General features: G+C 35.7%; 1 protein-coding gene across 2 annotated transcripts in view; it reads right to left on the bottom strand.

The window, feature by feature from the left end:
* Window positions 1-8,807, bottom strand: part of LOC136035335 (tubulin alpha-1D chain-like) — a 46,439-nt gene extending 37,632 nt beyond the window's left edge. The window contains exon 1 of one of the 2 annotated variants that reach the window (XM_065717069.1): window positions 8,671-8,807. In XM_065717069.1, the coding sequence (XP_065573141.1) occupies window positions 8,671-8,673 (3 nt within the window). In that variant the 5' untranslated portion in view covers window positions 8,674-8,807. Of the gene's footprint in view, window positions 1-8,612 lie in introns of both variants that reach the window. The other variant, XM_065717068.1, reaches the window with a different exon arrangement.
* Window positions 8,808-18,142: the final 9,335 nt, after the last annotated feature.

Genomic DNA, 18,142 nt, shown 5'->3' with positions numbered 1-18,142 from the left:
GTGACAAGTCACGGTAACCAGGCTGTTGATATTTAAGTGGTCCAAGTGAAAAAAGTGGTGAAAGTGATCTTAGACTTGAAAGCCTAATTAGAGTAAAGCCAAGACGGGTAATCTCTATGAGAGCCAGAGCTGGCATAGCTGTTTCAAAATTGTTTCAAAAATGGTTATTTTCACTTCTTCTTGATGGCTCTTATCTTAGCGCAGAACTAAGGAAGAGAGACATTCAGTAAGGGTAATTAAGATAGTCTACCATTTCTCCAAGCTATTTGAAGGCAATTGGAGACCAAGACAGATTAAAAAAAAAATTGATGACCGCCAATGTCCATTAGACTTGCAGGTGAAAAGGCGACATAAATATTTATGCTGTCTGGGCTTAGCCGACTGGGTAAGTTCACCTAATGCTGGGGAACAGCGAGAATGGAAGATAGCTAATACAAGTCAATTACTGGGAAACTAGTTTCATTATTGGAAATTACTTTCATTGTTTGCTTATTGTATTATTCAATTATGTTTTGTTCAACAGTTTCTGTATAAAATTTGTCAGGCAATTGCGACGAAAGGGACTTAAATCAGTCAAATCGCTGGGCAATATTGAGCTACTCTAATATCCTTTTAGAGTAAGGTTCCTCAAATTTATCTTGCTATCACACGCCGTCAATATTTTTTAAGAAATCTTTAGCTACTCGACTCAATTGCAAAAACACTTACTGTGTAATAGCAAATAATATTCAATCTGACATTCAAATACAAAGTTGAGACCTTGTTGAACAATGTTTTGTCAATGGGGGACTTATTGATCACCCGTTCAGCCCAAATTTTATTCATTAGATGACAATACCACCCCGGTTAAGAATGACTGTTTAAAACATTAGTACGAATTTTTTAGTTTTTCAAACAGTTCGTGGTAACGAACTGTAGTAAGGAGCGACCCGGCTCAATAGTAACCAAAACTCTAAAAAATGGAATTTTGATACCAATAGCTACATAAAAAAAATCGCATTTCAATGCTGATTTCAAATATATAACTTTTATCAAGATTAGTCTGACCTATCAAAAGTTACGAGCCTGAGAAAATTTGCCTCATTTTAGAAAATAGGGGAAAACACCCTCTAAAAGTCATACAATCTTAACGAAAATCACACCATCAGATTCAGCGTATCAGAGAACCTTATTGTAGAAGTTTCAAGCTCCTATCTACAAAAATGTGGAATTTCGCATTTTTTGCCAGAAGACAAATCACGGATGCGTGTTTATTTGTTTTTTTGTTTTTGTTTTTTTTTTCCCCAGGGGTGATCGTATCGACCCAGTCGTCCTAGAATGTCGCGGGAGGGCTCATTCTAACGGAAATTAAAAGTTCTAGTGCCCTTTTTAAGTGACCAAAAAAATTAGAGGGCACCTAGGCCCCCTCCCACGCTCATGTTTTCTCAAAAGTCACCGGATCAAAATTCTGAGATAGCCATTTTATTCACCATAGTCAAAAAACCTAATAACTATGTCTTTGGAGACGACTTACTACCCCGCAGTCTCCCTGGGAGGGGTTGCAAGTTACAAACTTTGACCTGTGTTTATATATAGTAATGGTTACTGAGAAGTGCACGGACGTTTTCAGGGGGATTTTTTTTTGGTTTGGGAGGGAGAGTTGAGGTGGGGGGGGGGTTACGCGGGAGGGTCTTTCCATGGAAAAACTTCTCATTGGGGAAGAGACTTTCAATGAAGGGGGCGCAGGATTTTTTCGCATTATTTGAAAAAAACAAGGAAAAAATAAATATGAGAAGTTTTTTCTACTGAAAGTGAGGAGCAGCATTAAAACTTAAAACGAGGAGAAATTATTGCGCATATGAGGGGTTTACCTCCTCGTAATACCTCGCTCTTTACGCTAAAGTATTTTTAGTAATTTCAACTATTTATTCTACGGCCGTTGTGATTCAAGGGTCATTCTTAAATAATTGGGACAGAATTTAAGCTTTAGTGTAAAGAGCGAGGTATCGACGAGGGGTGAACTCCCTCATATACGCAATAAAAATATACGAATATAGAAGTTCGTTACATAAGTTAATTCGTAAATTACGTATATTTTTTACTAATGAAAATGTTCGTAAAACAATTAAAAGTTCTAGTTGCCTTTTTAAGTAATCAAAAAATTAGAGGGCATCTAGGCTTCCTTCCTCTCTCCTTTTTTCTGAAAATTTTCCGATTAAAACTATGAGAAAGTCATTTAGCCAAAAAGAAAATTAATATGCAAATTTTGTTTTAATTATTTGTGTGCGGAGAGCCAAAATCAAAACATGCATGAATTAAAAAACGTCCAGAAATTAAATAAAAAAACAAGTTTTTTTAAATGAAAGTAAGTTGCGACATTAAAACTTAAAACGAACAGAAATTACTCCGTATATGAAAGGGGCTTTTCTTCCTCAACGCCCCGCTCTTTACGCTAAAGTTTTTTCCTTTTTTAAAAAGTAGAGCTAAGAGAAAGAGTCAAACTTTAGCGTAAAGAGCGGGGCGTTGAGGAAGAAAAGCCCCTTTCATATACGGAGTAATTTCTGTTCGTTTTAAGTTTTAATATCGCTCCTTACTTTCATTTAAAAAAACTTGTTTTTTTTATTTAATAGCAAGACCAGATCTACCAAGCTTAAGCAGAATGTTAAAACAAAAACATGAATACATTGAAGCACAGTAGCGGGAAATGCTGCAAAATCCTTAATCCGTTAGATTAGAGCTTCTAGGTAGCAGGTGTAGGTCGTAAGTTAAACCTTTACACGAAATAGAAATGCTCAGGGAATAGAATAAAGAGTACTAATCGAGTTTCATTAGCCATTTTTGCAGAAATTTACCAGGGGAGATGGCCATATGGGGAATAAATTCGGTAAATGAGGAAAACAGTTGGATTATATGAATAATATGGAAAATCACGGAGACGCTACTCAAAATTATGATCTGTGGGATGGGTCCAGAGGGCCATTCTGGGTTGGCCTTATTTTAAATAAAACTTGTAAAGCGTTAGATTTTAGCCTAAAATACACTCAGCGTAGGGTTTGCTTAACGGGAAAGTCCTTCGGGGTGACACTCCTTCTAAGATCCGAAAATTCTTAAACCTAGTGGTAAAGGAATGAAAATATTATCTTTAAGACTGAAAAAAAATTATGTTGTTTTAAGTCCCTCTCATAAAGAAGTTGTATAATCTGTAATGAAATTGACCGCACTATAGGGAACCCAATTGTTAATTACGAAGACCTACGTATGCGGTTTCTAGTAGTAGCGGGTGCCAAGTTAAACAAAAAGAAATATATATCTTTGTAAAAATTCAGCAAAACAAATGGTACCAAATATCTGAAAAGAAGACCCACCTCTACTTTGAAGGTGTAGATGTCTTTGGGAACCAACAGACTGTTGATATTTTAGTGTCTAAATAGAAAAAGCGGTGTTACAGTTTTTAGGTATAAAAAGACCTAAGATGGGTTTAAAGGGCAAAAAGTTATTTTTCTTATGTCCGTGGTACTGAAGTTTGAATTCTGACTTCATATATTTTTTTCGGTATTTCAAGAAGTCACAAAGGTCTTCTCACTCTGGTAAAACACCTCACCCTTACTTTTTCTTTTTTTGAACTCACGATATCTGGCGTGACTTTACAAATAACCTCGAATATCTACTTTTATGTTTTATTCTGGTATTTAAGGGTAATGGATTTGAAACAACATCGACAACTATTTTTGAACAATCCTAAAATGGGATGGCGATACATTGAATTTGTAATTTGCTTCATAGGCACAATTGTGTTTGTTATGACTACTGTTTGCCATCTGTATAATAGTCACTGTTAACTTCTTCTAATACCAGGATGGGGACTTGAAATTAATAAAAGACTTAATCGTTACTGTTATGTTCATATCACGACTACACTTCACCCCTAATGGGGAGTCATTGCTCATTCCGCCTAAAACGAAGATGAAGATCTAAGAAATGATAATATCCTCAATGCACTATTATGCCCGTCTCACCACCACAATGCACCAACTGGGGGAGAGTCATAGTTCTTTTCTTCTTAAATAGGTATGATGGTCCTTGCGAATTGAGATATACAATTTAGCTCATTTTCACAATTAGTAGCGTTAATTCATGAAAATATAGAAAGCAGGGGATAATTGCATTTAAAAAATGTCCCCTTGGCCCTCAGTCGTTTTACTACTAGACTAAAACCTTCAAGATACCATGTAGCCTAAGTTAAGGCCAAAAGTGTGTATTCATGTTCTTGCCTCTACCACTTTCCTAAACGTATGGGCTAAAGGGCTCATCATATCTTATGTAACCTATTTGTTGGGCTTCATGGTATACCTCAAAATGTAAGAAAATATTAAATAAAAAATCAAATCAAATAGTTCGTGGTAAAGAACTGTAAGTAAGGAGCTACCCGGCTCAATAGCGACCGAAACTCTAAAAGACGGAATTTTGATACCAATAGATATTTTAAAAGAATTGAATTTTTAGGCTGATTTTAAATTTGTAAGTTTCATCAAGTTTAGTCCTATCCACCAAAAGTTATGAGCCTGAGAAAATTTGCATTATTTTAGAAAAAAAGGGATGTACCCCTTAAAAGTCATAGAATCTTAATGACAATCATACCACCAAATTCATCTTATCAGAAAACCCTATTGTAGAGGTTTCAATCTCTTATCTGCAAAAATGTGCATTTTGTATTTTTGCCAGAAGAGAGATCGCGGATGAGTGTTTTTTTTTTTTTTTTCCCAGGGGTGATCGTATCGACCCAGTGATCCTAGAATTTTCGTGAGAGGGCTCATTCGAACGGAAATTAAAAGTTCTAATGCCATTTTTAGGTGACCGAAAAAATTAGTTCTAATGACATTAGAAATATCTGATAACTATGTCTTTGAGGACGACTTAATCCCCCACAGTCACCGGGTTAAGTGGTTAAGTGTCGGAATTTTATTTATGGAGAAATTTTTCATGGGGGAAGAGTATTTCCATGAAGTAGTGCTGAATTTCCCAGCATTATTAAAAAACAATCAGAAATTAAATAAAAAAGAAGGCTTTTCAACTGAAAGTAAGGAGTAACATTAAAATTGAAAACGATTAGAAATTATTATGTATTTAAGGGTTTTTGTCCCCACGTCAATACCTCGCTCTTTACGCTAAAGTATTCTTAGTAAGTTCAAAAGAGCTATTTATTCTAATTAAACTGCCTTTGTGATTCAGGGGTTTTCTTAAAGAATTTTAGAACAAAATTCAAACTTTAGCGTGAAGAGCGATGTATTGTGAGAGGGAAAACCCCCTCATATTGCGTATATGAGGAAGTTCACCCCTCGTCAACACCTCGCTCTTTACATTATTGTTCGAATTTTGTTTAGTAGTGGCCATATAAACAGTAATGTGTGTGTTAATTTCTGGTCAATCTTAGAATTTAATTATATGTTAAACAGCTTCATAACTGTGGTTTTTATGTGCTAATAAACCAAAGATATCGTATGTCTTTCGCTTGTATTTGTTATTAAATTAAAAAGAAACAAGTTTTTAGATAACTTCGAAGACCACACTGCCTTTCCATGACGAAAGTAAAACAGTTCAAAATAGGGATGATACCTTTTTATTGACAGTGAAATATAAAATTATTTAACTGGATATTTCGAACACATATACAGTGTTCATCACTGTATATGTGTTCACTGTATGTGACATATCACTGTATGTTCATTACTGCTGATGATGAACACTGTATATGTGTTCGAAATATCCAGTTAAATAATTTTATATTTCACTGTCAATAAAAAGGTATCATCCCTATTTTGAACTGTTTTACTTTCGTAACAAGTTTTTTCCAAACATAAATTATTACGTATATATTTTAAGGATCTATTCTTTCATTCTTTTCAGTCATTCGAGAATTGGTCAACTTGTGACTATCATTTTCATAATTATAGTTTCGACCTCTTTGGTTGTTCTGTTACTCTGCCTCACAAAATTAGCTGCCAAAATCGCTAATTTGAATTATGTGGGAGAATCTTTCCATGGAGAAATTTCTTGTGGGGAAGGGAATTTTCCATGAAGGGGGAGCTGGATTTCCCAGATATTATTTAAAAACGATCAGCAATTAAATAAAAAACAGGTTTTTTCAACTGAAAGTAAGAAGCAACATTAAAACTTAAGCCCAACAGAAAATATTACGTATACGAGGGGGTTTGCCTATCCTCAATAGCTCGCTCTTGCGCTAAAAATTCTTTTTTAACTTTTAAAAGAGGTTACTATTATAATTGAACTTTATGATTTATACTTTATGATTCAGGAATATATACTTTATATTACTTTATGCTTTTATTACTTATTATTATTATATTACTTTATTACTATAAATTACTATTTATAAAGTAATTTATATTACTTTACTTTATTATTATATTACTTATTACTTTTATTTTACTTTATATATACTTTATGATTCAGGAATCATTCTGAAGCAACTTGAACAAAAATCAGACTCGGGTTATTATAAGGCTATTATTAGTTAAAAAAAAAGAAGTAAAATTAACATGCAAAAATCGTTTCAATGATTCATTCACGGTGAGCCAAATTCAAAACCTGGATTAATTCAAAAACTTTCAGAAATTAAATAAGAAAAACAATTATTTTTAAGTGAAAGTAAGGAGCGACAGTGAAACTTAAAATGAACAGAAATTATTCCTTATATGAAAATGGCTGTCCGATACTCAATGCCCCGCTCTTTGTGCTAAACTTTTTTTTATTGTTTAAAAAGAAGAGTTGTGAGAAAGAGTCAAACTTTATCGTAAAGAGCGGGGCGTTGAAGAGTGGACAGCCCTTTTTATACTCGGAATAATTTCTTTTCGTTTTAAGTTTTAATATTGCTCCTTACTTTCAGTTAGAAAAAATTGTTTTCTTATTTAATTTTGCTAAGAGTCCAGCTCGTGTCATGTGCACCATCATGCCAAGCTCTACAGACTGTGAGAAGCAGATTCTAGCTCAAACTTGATTTTTTTTTTTGTAGGGAGGTAAGACTCTCCTCCTTGGGATCAATTGGTCAGGTCAATCCTCTTAGTTTTTACTTATACATTATAACTCTTTTCCGAGTTCAGAAGACATGCAGTTTAGTAAAAAAAAAAAAAAAAAAAAAAAAACCGGGACGGACTGGCCGTGGCGATCTTGATTAATTGCATTTTAAGAAAGATTGGCTAGAAACGAGCATCAGCAAAATATTAATTTATCATATGCAGGTTTGGAACCATTTTTTTGGAAGTGACTCAACATCGACATGGGCAAACACAGCTTCTTAATGTTAGACGGTTAAACAAGTTTAAAGTCGCCTATCATAAGGAGTTTTTTGATATTATTATATATTTTTTTAGCTGTATTATATGGTACATTTTTTGGATATAGTATTTTTATTCGAATGTCGAATTTTTAGTGCTAACCCAGGCTTCGATCTACGGCAATGATTAGGGGTGGGAAGACGCTTTAAGTTTATACCTTCAACCTGTCCTTACTTCTAAGGCTTAAAAGGCTATATGCAGAATCATGTCTCATTTCGAAAAAATAAATAGTTTGGCTTTGAGTCTCCTCGATAATAGATAATTCCTATGATGTGGGCCAGATTCTATCCCAAGCTTGAGTTTTTTTCAAAATCAAAATATACATTGACTGGACGCGTGCGCAGAGGATCGTAAGAAAGCCCATCTTTGGGCTCGTCCTTCATAATACATAAGCTTTGCTTATAATTTGCTTATGTTTTTTGAATTTGCGCCGCCACCCCAATTAAAATCTCGCATGCACTGCGAATCTTTAAGGAATCTTTTAGGCCTTACGGGCTGGGAAGGGTTGAGATAGGACCGATTAAACATCTTTCCAGGCCTTCGAAGCAGGAGTGAAGCTAGGGTTCTGAGTTTGGGGGGCGGGGGCAAAGAATATGCCGACAAAATCGTTCAGTGTGCTGACAAACGCGGACACAAGCTAAATTAAGACGACCGAAGTTCCGAGTCGTCAGCACTGCGTACCAATACTTTGGAACTTTGGGGGGAGTCACTCCCTCCTAGCTGTTCCTCTGTTTTGAGGCTTAGATAATTCCTGAAATATTCGTTGACATAAAACAACAAGAAGACGGATTTACGAGAGGCCATATTTACTTGCTGTTACTGGAATAGATACTAATTCTAGCCAAGGGAATTTAGTTGCTTTTAAGTATTTATAAGAATAGTTATAATTCAAGCAGTATTTATACTATGTGTTAAATATTCTGATAGCCAAATGCTATTTTTACAGCTCTTCCCATAAAGCTTTCTTTTTGAGTTGTGTGGCTTCAAAAAACGTCCCGTCTGCAATATTATTAAGCTCAGTGTTTGTATTAAGAGGAAAAACGTCCCGTCTGCATTATTTCAAAAAACGTCCCGTCTGCAATATTATTAAGCTCAGTGTTTGTATTAAGAGGAAAAACGTCCCGTCTGCATTATTTCAAAAAACGTCCCGTCTGCAATATTATTAAGCTCAGTGTTTGTATTAAGAGGAATATATCAAAGCATCACTCACCAAATCACTCCATATTTAACAAACTACATAGCTTTTGTTTTCACGCAAGGTTCTAGCCTAGAAAATCTTACCGGCATCCTAAATTTCTTCTCACTTTATCACCAACTAAAAGCTTTAGTCAATCCTTACCATTCTGAGTCTCAGTGAAGAATAATCAACTTTTTCCAAGACACTGGCTTCTTTGACTTGGCTGATGACCGCTTTGCCTTCCGCTGGGAAGCTAGTCAAGCGTTGATTTAATAGTTGGTATGTAAACAGGCTTGTTCATGAGGTGGCTTGTATTGAGGAAGTTGGTAATCAATGAGTTGGCCGTACAAGCCAATTATTTCTTTGCTTGGTGCGAAAATTTGACGATTACGTCATGACAGTGTTTCGCAGGATAACACATTTCCTAAGTTGACCCATTCTGTATATGTATACGAACCGCACAGAAGCTATTTCGATCAGGTTCACTTTTAATACTTTTGAAGATTTTAATTTCAGTATGTTTGGTCTCCTTTTAAACATTTACATTGAAGAGAATTCATAAGAAAATTCAAAGAAAATTATGTCCACCAAACTTTTTTGTTGCTTTTTTTAAGCCAGTTTGATTGAGTCTTGCTCTCTGGTTGAGAAGACATTTATTTTAGGTTATGGTGTTGACACTTAAAAAATATACAAAAATAGGTGAATTATATGAAAAATACGACGAAGCTGCAATAATCTAAGATTACAGGTAGACAATAGCCCCTCCCCTCACTGGCAACGTGCCTGGATTAAAATAGTGACGAAGACCACACTGACTTTCCATATCAAACTAAAACAAAGTTGAAATAATAGGGAATTTTTTTTTCTCCAAGACAGTAGAATTAAACTGTCTTGGAGAAAAAAAAAATCCCTATTGTTTCTACTATGTGTTTGTTTGGGGCCTGGATTAAGTCTTTAAAACTTTGCACCGATACGCCACATCCTTAGTAGTGGAAGTAAGGTACCACCAAATATATGCGGTACCCCCCTCCCCCCAGTTGTTTTGGGACAACAATTCAAAGAGATACCAGTTTTCTTTATTAATCTGGTGTCTCGTTTTATTTCAAAGAATTCTTCAACCTTGTTCTGGATGGCTCATTTGTGACACTCCCGCCCTGGCCGTGATTTTCTCTGAGTTAGTAACCAGATGCATAAAAAGGTTAAAAAGAATATCTTTAGCAAAGCCTAATCAAACTTAGAGATGCATTAGCTTGATCTCCGTAGGAAGCAAATTACATTTAGTCTAGGAAAATTGTGAAAAATAGGTCAGCCTCAAACAAATTGCAATACAAATGATTCTTTCACTACCCGACCCAAAAATATCTGCCAATTCCGAACCCGAATAGTTTACCTCTCTAGCTCTTTCACTAATTTGAGTTTTTTGAGGTTGAATTTGTGATTTCGGCAAAAATTTTAATTGAGTAAATACCAGCAAACGTGATTAGATATGTTATGTCTACACTCTTTTTTTGTTGATGAACATGAAACTAAATGTTTAAAGTCAAAACAATCGTTTGGGACTTGAACCTTTGAGAGAGAGTGAGGTTGGGGAAGAGGTTCTATGTTAATTGTGAAAAAAGGGGTCAACATCAAACAAATTACTATGCAAATGATTCTTTCACTACCCGACCAAAACATATGTTCTAATTTCGAATCCGAAAAGTTTGCTGCTCTAGCTTTTTCACAAATTTGAGTTTTTTGAGGTTGAGGCAAAAACTGTCGATTTCTTTGAAGTATATTTTGCTAAATACCTTTTTTTTAAGTTCTATTTACTAAAAGTAGAAGTTGCAACTTACTGAGGCTTCAAACTTAATGGATTTTATATATTTAGAGTTACCATAGAAAGTCGATTCTTTTAAGCATATATATTTCTTGCAAGACCTTTTTTTAGTTCTGGTTACTATAACCACGTGTCGCACTTTAATAACGGATTGTTGCCAGATAAAAAAACGAGGAATGAATAGCGTACTACATTGGACTTTACAGTCCCTACCGGCAGTACTAATTTCTCTTTCATAGCCCTTCAGCCAGTAAGTGCGAAGGGGGCTAAGGTCCAGCCATCCTGTGCTTTGGCACACCCTTCCTGATTACCCTTCCTAGGTATCTCCAGTTACCCATTTTAGTTTTTTAACAACTTTAAATCAATTGACGTTGTCAGCATTGCAATTTTGCCCTATTAGGGTCAAAATTGTAGCTCTGTGCCACGAAATGGCAGAAAATGCCTCTTTGCTGATGTAAAATCTTTTTGGATACTCAAAAAGGGCACTAGAACTTTTAATTTTTGTCCGAAAGAACTGTATTTGATTTCCTAGGACCATTGATTTGATATGATGGTGCAGAGCGTATTCCAACCGAAAAATTCCTCTGGGAAATCCTCCCAACAAAAGTTCCATAGAAAAATCACTCCAAGAAAATTTTCATCTGCGGACATCCCTCCCCAGAGAGCTCCCCGTGGAAAATTTCTTCTGGAAATCCTCCAACCGGAAAATTTCCCCCGTTTAAACCTCCCCCCGCAGAAAATTCTTTCCACGTGCCAAATTGAGCAGCCAAAAAGAAAATATGAAAGCAAAAAATGGCAAAAAAGACAAATTTTAGGATATTCTAATTATTTTCTAAAATGTAGGCCGAATGTATGGTGTATTTTAACGCGTCAGTTCTTATTAAAATCTCTTTTTTTAAGTTTCGGTTAATAGTGGCCCGAGCTGCTCATTACTTACAGTTTGTTTCAACGAACTGTTTTATATTCTACATATATTTTGGAAATATAGGTAGAATTTCCAAATCTGTTCTTTTCTTTATTCTTTTATTTGTCTTAATATCCCTTTGATTAATTAATCTTAAACGTGGGGAGAATTTTCCAGATGGGAATTGTCGGAAGGAATTTTGCAACGGAGTATTTTTTGCTTAGGGAATTTCCGTCGGGGAATTTTCCAGGAGTAATTTTTTTGGGGTAATTTTATGGGAGGGGTTTTTCTGCAGGAGAAGGGGGATATTTCTTTTAGGGAGATTTACCGAGAGAATTTTAAGCAGTGGGAAGTTTTCAGGTGGGAATAAAGTGGAACCTGAATTTATTAGGTTTGGAATCACTATGAAAAGCTGTTTTTTTTTCAGATATATACCAGTTCGTCACCGCTAACTGTTTGATTTTTCTTAGATTAATAATTAAAAAAAAAGAATCAAAAGTACTTTTTTTTAGAGAAAAATAAAGACCTACATTAAACCAAAAATGCGCAGAAATGAAGCCAAATACTTTTCCAAGCGTAGAACTACCATTAATCACCATAAATATACAAATGAAACCGAAAACAAATAGAAATTACAATAATTAGCATAGTCAAACACAAAACGAGCGAAAATTAAAACGAGTGGGGCTGACGTCCCCCGTTCCATCTGAAGACGAGCACATAACTTGCATTTTACCGAAAACACAATATATTTTAAATGTTTTCTCTTGTTTTAAATTTAATGGTCAAAAACTTTTAAGGCTTTAAGGAATACATATCATTATAATTGACGTATATTAAACTGTCAATCCGCATTCTCTTTTTTTCAGTAATGTGTAACTATGTTCTTGTCTTCAGAAAGCATGGGGAAAAACAAGTTTTTATCAACTGAAAGAAAGGAGTGACTTTAAAATTTGAGACGAACAGAAACTATTCTGCATAGAAGGGGGGCTGCAACTTCCTCAACCCTCGCTCTTTACGTTGAAGCTTTATAAGTTCTTTAAAAATAGTTCTTTATAACAGCCCATGTGTTTCAGGAGTCATCCTTCACGAATTGGAACAAAAGTTAAACTTTAGTGCAAAGATCAAGGGTTGAAGAAGGGGAACACCCCTCATATACGGGTTAATTTCTGCTCATTTTTAGTTGTAATATCGCTCTTTATTTTCACGCTAAAACATATGTTTTTTTTTTAATCAAATTTCCGACCGATTTTCAAATAATGCTACGAAATTCCTCTCCCATGTAAAATTTTACTTGAAAAATCCCACCCAAAACTTTCCTCTTCATGAAAACCCCACCTCCCCCGCAGAAAATACCTCCCTGAGAATTTTCCTGATATTTCCAATAGCAGTACAATATGTAAACAATGAGCAAATTGCTAACTTCACCTTTTTTCCAGGGGCTGTGGGAGAGGGGGTCATGTCATCCCTAGATGAATAGTTATTGGGCCTTTCAACTACGCTGAATCAAATGTATGTCTCTAAATTTTGACCGGATTTCCTTGGAGAAAAGTGGCATGAGAGGAGGGCTAGCTGCTATCAAATATTTTTTGTCTCTTAAGGTACTAGAACTTCAACTTCTGTTTGAATGAGCTCCCTCCCGATATTTCAGGACCACTGGTTTGATACGATCACCAAGAAAAAAAAAAACAGACAGATAAACATAGATACATGATCTTTTTCTGGTCCAAAACACTAAGATCCATATTTATCTAGATAGAAGCTCGAATCCTCTCTATTAAGGTACTATAATGTGCTGAATGTGATGGTATGATTTTCATTAGGATCATTTGTTTCTTTTGGGGGTGTTCCAAATTTTTTTTTTCGATAATAAGCTAACTTTCTCAGGCTTGTAGCTTTCCATTAACAATATTTAAATTAATGAATTATGTTTATTTTGAATAAGCATAACAATCCAATGCTTTTGATATAATAATTGCTTATTCCTTATTGGGTTCCTTATTTTTTAGTTGTTGTTGTTACTGGGCCAAGTCTCTTTCGTACAGTTCGTCACCACGAACTATTTTTTAAGCACTGAAGACAATTAGATAGAAGTGTGGCTAAAATATTTAATCTTGTTTGGTTGTTCTTATTTGACTGGATGTAAATTTTCTTCTCTTGAATTTTGTTTTTTCCTCCCAATGGTTTTTCATCATTTAAATATATGCCTTTTCTTCTTGCTTTTCCATCTCATCTGCTAAATTTTCCTAGCTTGAATTTTCCCTTTTCATACCTCCAGTTTTTCGTCTATCTTGTCTAGCCAGTTTGGTCTTCAGAATTTTTGGCTATAAGATTGTCATTTAAAATTTATCCACTGTGTTCATCATTTTGCTCGCAAGTCTCGCAAACAATAGGAAATGAAGCCTACCCATCTGAGTACTATCTAGTTTTCTCCCTTGGGTTTTCTGAAGTATTTGCACCCGAAATACTATATAGATAGCATTTATTCAAGTGCGATATTTTTCTTCCAAATTTTGAGAAATTAAACCGCAAGAAAGATAAAACATCCGGAATAATTCTTCTGCGATACTCTCTCCCTGTCTTGCTTATTGTTCGTAAATAAAATGATAATGGATGGATTTAAAGTGGTATTTTTTATTTTTTCAGGAATATTTTGTTACAATGTAGATGTGAAGTATCCAATTTTTATTGCAAGTCCAAAAGAAATTAATTCTGATTCGCATTTTGGTCAAGCTGTTAAATTTGCGCGATTGTCAAAGAGTCAAAGGTAAGCAATTTCATAATGTCTTCTTTCAAATTATAATATGATTTGTATTGTTTTTAACGTCAATAACATCTAAATGACATTCAGGCTTAGATTAGTCCTCTGTATCAGCACAGTATTGGAGTAAATATACGGTTTGACAGTATTTTAAAAATGGTCAAACCTCGGGGAAATTGTAACAGAATTTTTTCTATATTAAAATGTTCTAAAAAAAAATCAGTTAAATTATACAAAAAGATCCACCAGAATCCCTCTTGCACAAGTGTCCCTAATTTTCCCTTTGATGGGGAAAATGAGGGGGTAATTGATTTTTGTGTTTATAAATGTTTTGTAGTTTAAATAGTCGTTTTCTATCAGATCAAGTATGACGAATCCAAAGACGGCGTCAGAAATCCAGTTTTTCGTATCAAGGTGTCAATTTTCAACTTCATGGAATGAGAGGAGGGTGGGTAAAGTACGCAGATTTGATGGATTCCTGTGACTAAAGGATCATTTTATATCAAATAAAGTATTGCCAAATATGAGGTCGAAAACCAGTTTTCTTTACTATTTTCCTGATATCCACCTCTGAAAGCCCTGTAATATGAGGGGTTGATGAATATAACTTCTTGAAAACCAATTCTTTAATCAAGGTCAAAACTTTAGATCAGTCAGTTATAAAACGAAACGTTCAAAACTTAGGAAAATCAATCACAAAAACATTTTGATTTTAAAGCACAACCTAAAGCTAATTCTTCTTCCTACTCGTCTTCGTTATTGCCCTCATCCTGTCTTACTGCAGCGTTAGCACATAACGCCCCTTTATACTCCCCGCAGGAAAATCTGCAGGGTAAAACGTACCGACAGCATCTGCATCTAAGAGACTTGCACCCACTAATGCACTGGCACCGCACCATATTCAGCAGATTCTCAAGCACTGGTGAAGCATCGGTAATAATGGAAAGATACACACTCCACGACGAAGAGAGGTGCCAACCCCATTCTTCGGGCTTTAATGAATTGGACGTGTCTTGCTATTTCATTATTTGCAAATAGCACGTGTAAAAGTGGTACTTTGCGGCAGTCAAAGTTAGTAGAAGCCTCTCTGCCTGAACGAAAGCATTTGAACTTGCAACCGGAATAGGGAATAACCGCAACCGGACATCCTTCGGTCTTCTTATTACTTTTCCTTTTTAGTCAGAGCGCCAGATTCTGTATCTCGCTTATTTCGATTAGTACCCATGCCGGAAGGTACAAAAATGTTAAGGGTGGATCCCATGGTAGTCGACCCCGCTGAAAACGAATATCGTAGGGCGCGTGTTCGCTGTTGGGGCGTTACTGAGATATAGGCCAAAGACAATTTGGCCTATAATGGGGCTCGACGATTCTAAATTTTTTTTTACAGATTTAATTGGTCAAATCCAGCGTACTCTTACATCAATAGAAAGAAGAGACTTGGGGCTACATGAATATTTAATTTTTTATTTAAAAAAAAAAAAATAGTACACTTTTTACTGCAGCTTAAAAAAAAAATCAGATTTTTGTCAACAAATTTCTAACAGAAAGGCTAAAAAGTCGAATTTTTTTCAGGATGAAGTATTTTTTTTATATTAAAAATGAAAGCCCGTTTAATTCCGAACACATTGAGCTAAGAAAAAAAGTTTAAATTATTGTATCTGGGGGGTCTGCAACTTTTTTAGCGAATGTACCCGATAATAGGAATTTTGTTTAGTAACCTGCTACCTAGCGGGAAGTTGATTGATAAACTAAGCAGAAGAAATTGATAAGCAGAAGAGGAAAAATAAAAAGTGAGTCAGGTAGGCCAAGATTAAAAAAACAAAAAAAAAACAGTTGCTTTAGGTTGATTCAACATGTGATTCTGACGCAAATACTGATTTGCTGATGGATGATTATGAAGAATGTGACATAAATTTGGAAGATCAAAAAAAAAAATTGAAAGAAATAGAATTTTTAAAAGCACTTTTGGTGTTGTAAAGTTGGCTGGCAAAAGGAGTGTAAATTTTTTTTTGCAGAAGTAAGAGACTTAATGAAAGTAATTTACAAAATTTAATTTTACAAGAAACTAGGTGATACTGACTCCTTTAGATTTATAAGGACTGATCAAAAGGCATGTTACATTGATCAATCAGATTTAGTATTCTTCCAGTTCTAGTGAAAACCCGTGGAAATACTTGTCAAATGGAATATCTGTGATTTGAAATTGATTTGTCAATATTTAATCTAGAATAGTTGATACTTGCTGGAGACCAAGTAGTAAATGTGTTCCTGTTTGTTTTTGTACTTATTTATGAAAGTAGTCAAAATTACAACACAAAGTGGCCAAAATTAGATGATTCTATGCTGTACCTCTGACCAGTTGATGTATATTTTGACCTGTATTTATTAAAAAAAAATAATGCAGTACGTGTTCCAGAGATGAAATGTGTGTTTTAAGAACAAAAGTTGGCTATGGATCTAATGTATCATTTCATAATGAAATACAGTCTCGAAGGAAAATGGTCTCGAAGTCTCGAAGTAAATTGTTCCTAAAAGCAACGTTTTTTACTTGCCTTTCGTTCATGAAGCACCAAACAACCATGAAACAGTCGACAAATCTCTGCAAACGTTCATGGCGACAAGTAAAGCTTTTGGATGTTACGATACGGCGGTCACGCAAGATCTCTTCATTTATCAGCTAGCACAGGGAGTGAAAAGTAAATACTCAGATGACTTCAAAAACGTAATCCTACGGATGGGAGGCTTCCACCTCCTGCTCAACTACCTCAAAGCAGTTGGTAAGATAATGGACAGTTCCGGACTCAAAGAGATTACAGTGCAGGCAAAGGTGCTGCCTCCTGGTTCTTGTGAAGAGGTATTTCAAGGGAAAGGCTACTACCAAGCTATCAATGCCTACTGCATACTGTACGAGGTCTTGCTAGCCCTCTACTGGGAGTTCTTGGAAAAGTATTACTCCGAAGCACAAGAAGAATTATCCCGTCTGGACCAGCTGGGTAGTGCCATTGTCATTCAGGACTTCATTGGCAAACGGTGCTAACGCGCGAACTGCACTTCAGGAGGCAAACGATACCTTATTCACTTTGGCTCCCATAATGAATGCCTTCGACACCTTGCGAAATGCGTCACCCACGTTTGCTTTCTAGCGGCAGTTCTTGGAAATACTTGAAATAGCGATGCAATTCATTCATGCTGAACGAGACTGTGACTGGGAGTCTCATTTGTCAGCAACTGGTCAGATGTTGCCATACTTTGCGGCGGCTGACAATCCTCAGCATACAAGATGTCTCATACAGTACCTATCAGACATGCGAAGTTTACCACAAACCTTTTCTGATGTACACAGGAAGTTCATGAAAGGATGCTTCGCAGTGAAGAGAACGCACACCAGGTTCATGGCCACCTCTTTCGATAAGATACTGGAATTTACAGTGAACAAGGATGCAAAGACGATGGCCGGAATTATAGGAGAACAAATGGATGAGAGACAGACTGAAGCTTGGATTCTTACCATACCGATTTTCGCTGCCATCAGCAATGGTTTCCTGCAAGTAGTCAACGTATCCTCAGACATTGAAACATGACGAAGACAACCAGTCGACGATGACACGATTACAACTTTCGCGAGATATAGTTCGAGACATTTTCACTACATGTGGCAATCAGTTCAGCAGAGTGGACTTCGACCTGGGGAATATTGTGACTTCAGAATTTGTGGACGATGAGAAAATTGTTTCTGATATTATTTGCGTAGCCACAAAAGAAAAAGATGTGGTTGAGGACTTTCTGTGCAACAGGAAAGACGATGTGAAAAAGGTTGCACTCCGAACTTTCCCTTCAGAGAGAAAAACTCAGAAAGTGAAGGGTGTCCCTAAAACTGATCTCCTGAGCTCTGAAGCAACAGCCTTGAAGAGAATCATTACTGCTCAGTCGAGCTACGGTGAAGAAAAGGAGAAAGCAGTTGCAAAGATCCTCACAAAACAGATTCTTCTTTTCCCTCCAGCCATTTTTCAACATCTTCCGCAACAATCAACCAAGACATCTTCTGGCTGGAAAATGAGGACGGGGAACAAAGCTGTGCTGTTGAACTTGCTACGAAAAAAAAGGAGGACTTGCAGCTTGGCCGGCGACTTTGAAATCCAAAGAAACAACA

The sequence above is a fragment of the Artemia franciscana genome, chromosome 14, assembly GCF_032884065.1.
Source record: "Artemia franciscana chromosome 14, ASM3288406v1, whole genome shotgun sequence".
Lineage (NCBI taxonomy): Eukaryota > Metazoa > Arthropoda > Branchiopoda > Anostraca > Artemiidae > Artemia > Artemia franciscana.
Note: the sequence above shows the minus strand (reverse complement) of the source record. Positions and strands in the feature narration are given on the sequence as shown.